The sequence below is a fragment of the Dermacentor albipictus genome, chromosome 3 (genome assembly GCF_038994185.2).
Source record: "Dermacentor albipictus isolate Rhodes 1998 colony chromosome 3, USDA_Dalb.pri_finalv2, whole genome shotgun sequence".
Taxonomy (NCBI): Eukaryota; Metazoa; Arthropoda; class Arachnida; order Ixodida; family Ixodidae; genus Dermacentor; species Dermacentor albipictus.
The window spans coordinates 103,145,683-103,152,720 of record NC_091823.1 but is presented as its reverse complement, the minus strand read 5'-3'; the positions used below and the strand labels follow the sequence as shown (position 1 = coordinate 103,152,720).

General features: G+C 50.8%; 1 protein-coding gene across 2 annotated transcripts; it reads left to right on the top strand.

The window, feature by feature from the left end:
• Positions 1-544: 544 nt before the first annotated feature.
• On the top strand, positions 545-5,111 carry LOC135913787 (uncharacterized). Of its 2 annotated transcripts, none has more exons than XM_065446453.2 (5): positions 545-1,319; positions 2,116-2,216; positions 2,339-2,457; positions 4,683-4,828; positions 4,930-5,111. In XM_065446453.2, the coding sequence occupies exons 1-5, from the start codon at positions 568-570 to the stop codon at positions 4,931-4,933; spliced, it is 1,122 nt and encodes a 373-aa protein (XP_065302525.1). In that variant the 5' UTR covers positions 545-567; the 3' UTR covers positions 4,934-5,111. The 2 variants fall into 2 exon arrangements, with proteins under 2 accessions (XP_065302525.1, XP_065302514.1); XM_065446442.2 differs by having other exon boundaries at positions 546-1,319; positions 4,977-5,111.
• The last annotated feature ends 1,927 nt before the right edge of the window (positions 5,112-7,038 follow it).

The following is a 7,038-nucleotide window of genomic DNA, read 5'->3' as shown; positions in this document are numbered from 1 at the left end:
TGACGATTATTGTGGTCCAAGATGAGCCGCGAAGGGTGCAAACTGTTTTTTTTTTAAGAATGTGGCCGCCGATTTGGTATGTCGAACCACGGTCGCTGTGGCTTAGTCGAACACGCTTGGTCCAACTCCCGTGAACTCGTAGCTCGTCGCATCGCGTGCATTTGTGCCCGCGAAAAGAAAAGCGCGAGGCCAAGCGCCGCCCCAAAAGAGCCAGTTTGCGAGCGAAGACGAAGACAGATATACCCAGAAAACCAGTCATTCAAACATCGTAATATGCCCTCTGGTGCATTATCACTTACCCCCCCCCCCCCTCAAAAAAAAAAAAAAGTTGACCAAGCCCATTGCTATTGTAGCCTGGATTCGTGCCAGTCATTCTGTAATTTGATTAAGGGAGGGGAGAGGGGAGCATGTTCCTCCAGAATATCGCGACAACAAAAGAAAGCTCCGACATAAGTTTTTAGGCTTCCTGCAGTTCGAGGGAGAGGAGAAAATTGTAGACAAGAACCAGGACACTCTCGTACGGCAGAAAACACCAATCCCCGTGAGCGGGCATGTGCTAAATATTTCATGGTGATAATCATCATTATCATCATCATCAAAAACGCCATGCGTCGGCCTTCTGGAGTGGTACACTTTTCGAGCACGCTATACAACGAGTCACTGCACAGCGAACGGCAGCTACTGAACAGTCGCAGACCAGCTGCAATCGCGTTCGCTGCGACGCACTTCGCGAACGCCGCTTGTGCCTCGAGGATGGCGTCGTCGGGCCATGCTGCTGGCTCCGCTGGCGCTGGCCTCAACGCCGGTCTCCCCAGGGACGACGACGGCCGGATGAGCGCTTGCAACGGCTACGCCACGCTGAGGGGCGGCGACGGCGAGCCGTCGGCGAGCAGCAGCAGCGACGACAGCAGCAGCGGGGACGACGACGGCACCAGCAGCGGCGACAGCAGCAGCGGTTCCAGCAGCGATAGCGGAAGCAGCGACGTCGCGCAGGCCGGCGCGTCCCAGTCGGAGGAAATCGACATCGAAGAGGCGCCGACCGTCTCCATCGTCGCAGCCGGGGCCGCCTTCGCTGCGGGCGAGCCACAGGTGGGCATCTGGATTCAGCCGAACGTCGTTCGCCCGGCGGACCTTCCCAGCGACCACCCGGACGAAGTTCACGACTGGAGCGGTTGGCCAAAGTTCCCTCCCAAGAAGGACTCGGATCAGCAGCCCGCGATCGCTCCGTGTCTGCCGGCCAAGGTTCCCCATGTCACGCTCGTCAACCAGCACGAGTTCCTGCTGCCCAAGATGGAACTGCTGATACACACACAGGGCAGGCGAGTGTTTCTTTTTTGTTTTTTTCGGACCACCCCGTCGGCTGCTCGATCGGCATGGGTGTTGGCGCTGCCTATCCTGGATCGTATGCGCGTACTGACTCGTACCGCAGAGCAGCGGATGAAAGGAACGTACGCTGTGTGCGTTCTTGTAGTGCTCGGGCGGACGCCGCTTTCTTCTTCGGAGCTTGCCGTAGTCGTAGCGTCGTGGCGCATTTAAAACATTTATTATTGCGATACCAGTTATGCGGAAAGACGATATGGATACCCCCTCGTCGTGCAAGGGCACGAACTCTAAACGGTTCGCCTTAAGCGTTGCGACCTCGCACTCCACAGGGCAGCGTCCTGCCTTCCGTTGTTGGCATGAGCGTTCCGAGCATGCATTAGCGTTCCTGCCGGGAAGCTTCACATACCACGTCGTGGTGTACATGCTGGTCTGAAAAAAAAAAGAAAAAGTTGACAGTAATCGCGGGACGCTATGCATTTATCACGCGTATGATAATCACCGTATCATTTTGCGTAGGTATCCCTGTAATTTAAACCGATTCAGCAGTGTTGAGAGCAAGCTCATCCAGTCGCCCATGTTCGTCCCTACAAACAGCGCGTAATTCAGATACTAGGATCAAGCACATATGCACGACCCACGCATATCGCTGTCTGTTCATGTCTTTTACAGCATGGCATCGTGCAATCAATCATCGTGTTTTAGCTGCTCGTTTCGACACATGCTTGCCTACCATCGCGTGACAACGGTGTTCGTCAAAAATGACCGTGCCTCGACCATCTCCCTCGCATGCAGGTTCATGCAGCCAGCGCCTTCGTTTCGGATTACAAACTTGGTGGACGACTTGCAGTACACGGCCTGGCTCACCTTCACGGATTCCACTGGGAGCGAATGCGGTCAGTGCGACCGAGACGCTACCGTCGTCGGCCTTTTCACCGCCTCCCGAGAGAGGCGTCTTTCTTTGCGTTTCTGCGTTTGTTTGTGGTGAAGTACGAGGCACGTCCTTGGACTTCTGCAGTTGGCCAGTATTCCCACCCGGATTCACCGCATCCCGGTTCCTCGTGGAACGGCCGTGTGCTGTCGTTTTCTCGGCTGAAGCTCTTCTCCAGCGACGGCTTCACTTCGAAACCACCCCCGGTGAGAGTTAGTTCGCCGCTACCCCAATTTAGCCGCGCTTGTGATTTAAGTTCTCGTTCGTAAGTTGCACTATACTTCGCAGGCTACCAGTGTAAAACTCCCCGGTGTACTTAGCTACCGCCTAAGAGACGCGAAGGCTAAAGCCTAATGTAATTCACATGAATCCTCCTTCATCCACCTTAATCTTCCTTAATACACCCTAATCTTCCTGTGTACACCTTAATTTACTTTGGTAATCATTAATAAAGTTTTATACACGGCTGGACATACTTTGGTTCCCTTCTGGCCTTCCTTAGGTACTAAGCACAACTTAGCACTTAGCACAACTAACAGCAAGCAAAAGATAAAAGCGACGTCACAACTGGACATGGCAGTCACGTCAAGATCTTATGCTGCTTGGCGTGGATGCTTGAATTTCTTTACCGTCCGGCATTTCGACCGCTACGCCAGTAGCTACGCGTATTTTTCTTTTGAGGCTGCAGCGAGCTTGCGACTCCCCTCAGCTGAAGCGCCAGCGTGTCATTAAACTATACGAGTGGTGTATGTGTTAATGTGAAGATAATTAGGCTGTTATTGACAGCAGTTGCTCCAGTAGGTTCCTTAGGAAGGTACTGTAGCGAGCAGACAGTCGTAATGTATGGCAACATATGCGAAACCTTTTCCCAGGATCATTCGCAATTCCGCGCGACACCACGTATTCATATAAAACAATTATCAGATAAGATTACCCCATATTATCATTTAGAAAACATTCTACTTACTAATTTGGCTGCCTGTCGGACAATCGGAGCCTGTGTTGAGCGAACGAACATAGCGCGACGTTTCTTCGCGGACCGTTCCGCATTTATCGTCACGACGAGACGCAGCGTGAACTTACACGATAACAAAACAACTTGCACTCACACCCTACGCCGATGAATGCCGTGCGCTGGGTCACGCGAAATTTCACGTGAAGCGCACGCCACGCTTTAAGCAAATGCACAAGGAAATTATAGAAAATAAGCTCGGACAAAGCCGCCGCGTTCAAGTGCACGAGCACATCATTCCGAACGACGTAATAGCTGCTTTGCACAGTCTTCCCAAGGCTTGCGCCAGAATCACTGATTGGTAGGCGTCACCGAGACCGAAAAACTAAATTGTGAAATAGAACATGACTCGTATGACAGTACTCTGTTCAAACTTTTTTCGAACATTTTTTTTTCACATAGGTTTCCTAGTTTCAGTGTTTGTCGCCCCCATCCCATCCCCCTCGCCTACTAGTCACGCATCAATCGTGCACCACTAACTGATATCTCTGGCGATAAGTTTTGGTATGCTTCGCGACCTTTTGCAGCTTCGCCACTTATTTAGATGGACTTTGCCTCTGTACTTCACAGCTATTAACTAGCGCTTACGTTGCACTACGACGCAGGACAGTACTGTCCTGTGCTCAGTGTGCGTTCGTTCAAAGCTGGGTCAGCGTCACTTGGGGAAGCATATCAGGAATTTATGACAGCGCGGGTGACAGAAGTTCTTACCGTGCTGTCCTGTCTCGTGTCTTGGTGCGTGCCTGCGATGGCTTTCACAAGTCGCATTCTTCCGAGTCCAGCTCGCAACGCGCCGTCCAACCCCGATACCCGCCCTTACGCCTATTTTCTTTCTGGTCATTGTGGTTTCTCGTTAAAACAAAAGTAGCGCAGGTGACCATGTACCCCGAGGAGACTGAAACACTTATTTTGGTCATTTCCGCTGTTATAACTCGTCGATCAACGGCCGCCGAGAAGTGTCAGCCAGGTTGAACTGTGGATGGGTGACCAAAGTTCAACCACCCTCAGCCAGCATTGTGGCACCAAACGCCTTGTTTTAAGATTTGCCTTCATAGGATAGCTAGTGCAGGAGGTGCCAGGCCGGTTTTGTATTGAACTAAATGACGAAGTGCTTTGTGCCAGTCATGCTGCTGTACACTGCAATTGTTATAACGTCCATCAGTGCAGTTTAGCCTTGTGATAACAGAGTTGAATACCTTCATTATCAGTGGACAGTTCATTCAGGGTAAGTGGGCTCCCAGTCGCACACTACAGCATTGGTGCATCACGCGGGCTGGATTTTGATTTTTGCACATATTCACAATATCATACGAATAAAAAAGAAGGCGTGCATTCTACTGACTAACCCGTAATTTAACACCTTCCCCACTCCAAACTAAACGCTCAATACAGAAACTGCCCCCTTTGTATGTCTTGCAGATCACTCTAACGTGTAACAATAGTTATCGCATCCAAGTGAACGTTGGAATCGTGGAGGACAGCGGACACATCCTGAGCACGTCGGTCGTCCGACAATTTGTCGGTGCCTACTTTGTCGCCGTCACCCAGTACAGCAAGAAACCTAGGTGGGTATTGTGCTTTCCACGCGGGCTGTTATCTTCCCTTTCCAAATCGGTGCACTTAACATTTCACTCTCCTCTTCTTTCATTCTCTTTTCCTTCTACAGCTGATGAAACCACAATCAGAGCTTTATTTTCATTTTTTTGCTTCTAGTCTCTCGCGTCCAAGCAACAAGGGGTTGAAGACTAAGCCACGATAATATAATGTCAATACTTCGCACCATTTTCACGACTTCCATTGTTTCTGTGATAACATTAATAAAGACATAATTGTCGGTACATAAAGGTATTTTCTCCTTTTTACTTGTTCAATGACATTCTACAGTACAACAAAGACAAACAATGTAATTGTGGTGGCTACTGAGGAATAGAAAAATAGACCTGCTGCATACATGGTCATGCCGCAGGCCAGTTCCCGCCCTAAAGAGAACGAAAGAAAAATGGAAGCGCTCCCAGCACATAAATATGAACACCCTATAGTTCTCCTGCATACCTCACAGAAAATGCATTGCGCACAGAATGCAACCTGGAGATGTAGTTCCCACTAGAACAAAGTTAGAATTCCCAACATGCACGTTATTGAGGCCATTCAACAGGCACAGAGCGATAGCGCCCTCTGGGATACTTTAGTGAAGATGTGATGGCTTGAACCGTAGACAATAACTAGAGAGAACTGTGGCCCTGTCTAAGGGACCGGCAAGCAGGGCAGTCCAGCCAGCATGGGCATGATGGATGACGCATTTGCTTAAACTTCGTCTTTGTGAAAGCGATCGTTTTACGAAGGCACTGCATTATAAATAATTAAACACAAAAATTGTCTGACGGCAGGATTCAAGCACAGGACCTGTAGCACAGAAGCCCAATATTGATATGATTACGCCACGGATGCACGGACAAGCGGAACCACTGCAATTGGCAGGGAAGTGGTTCTTGAGGGGAAGGAGAAAAGGCTAGCGCTATTTTCTGCAACCCATGCGGGAGCACGGCTCAGGTTGCGATTATGCGTACTTGCGGCGTCTCATTACCCTCTGCGTTAAAGAAAAGTACAAATTGCTTTGAAATATGGGAGAATTTGGGCCCAGGTAAATCGTAATAAACGACGCTACAAGAACGTCCGAATCCACAAGCCCGACGGTCAGACCAATCCACGTACTACCCACCATTCCCGTGGTGGCTGAACGATCCCAGCGCCAAAGTTCCCTGCAGTACTTCTAGGAAACTCTATGGCTTAGATGGCACCCAGCCTTTCAAGCGCAGGCCTAATTTTTGCACCAGCTTGCCATGATGTGAAGGATTTTGAGGGTGTCCACTTGGACAGGGAAGAGGATAGAAGTACAATTAAAGCTCAACATAACGAAACTTAACTGCCACTTTGGGTGCAGATGGAATGACATGCCGTTTACGCACCTCTAACCGCGAGATAGTGAGTGGCCCCCGAAGCGCAGCAGCAAGGCCCTCTCACCGTCGTGTTCCGTACAAAGTTAAAGTGCCATAAGATCCTATTGCGCGCTGTATGCCGTGGCTGCGAAGGGAAGCATGCGAGGGTGCGACGAGAGGCATATATGATCGTGCGCATCGTCTTTAAAGCGCGAGCAAAAGATCGCGGAAGCCAGCGCGCGGTAAATATGCTTGAGCGCGCATGCGTTTGCGTCTGTCTGAATGGGGGCAGATGACCGCGCTTCTCTTTTCGTCTGCCCATGGCTGTCGGTGTGCAAGGCCCCAACCCGCTCTGCATGAAGATATCTGTGGCGGATTCAAAGTTGCGAGCCGAGACGGCTTTGGCTTCATGTGAACTGTTTACTCTCGCGTCTGGTGCTGGAGGTGTGTTCACCAATTTCTTGCTTTTGCTTGAAAGTGGATGACAAAAAAAGAGGGCCTAAAAAGTAAGGTTTGCGCTTATTTTTCAGGGCTAAGCTCTTAGGCGCCCGTTCCTGCGGCGAGCGTCTACATCGTGCCTCGGCGTCCTAGTATACCCGAGTGAGCGAGCACAGCGAAGGATGAAATACCGAAGGCGGAGCGCGGATAAAAGACTGCGATAGCGAAGAGAGCGCGAGGCGGAAAGTGGAGGAGGAGGGCGCAGCGGAACCATGAGGTAGAAAGCGGCGGAGGAGGGCATGGCGAAAGCGTGAGAAGGAAAGCGTAGTGCCGCGCGCAAGACGCGCTCTGCGGCGACGACCGTTACGAGATGGCCCCAGAGTATACCGCGCCCTTTACTG

What these genes read in the sequence shown, in the direction of transcription:
- LOC135913787 (XM_065446442.2), top strand. Translation starts at nt 568, where the DNA reads ATGGTGATAATCATCATTATCATCATCATCAAAAACGCCATGCGTCGG. An exon ending in TTCCACTGGGAGCGAATGCG is followed by an intron (nt 2,217 to 2,338) that starts GTCAGTGCGACC and finishes GGACTTCTGCAG; the next exon opens with TTGGCCAGTATTCCCACCCG. An exon ending in TCACTTCGAAACCACCCCCG is followed by an intron (nt 2,458 to 4,682) that starts GTGAGAGTTAGT and finishes TATGTCTTGCAG; the next exon opens with ATCACTCTAACGTGTAACAA.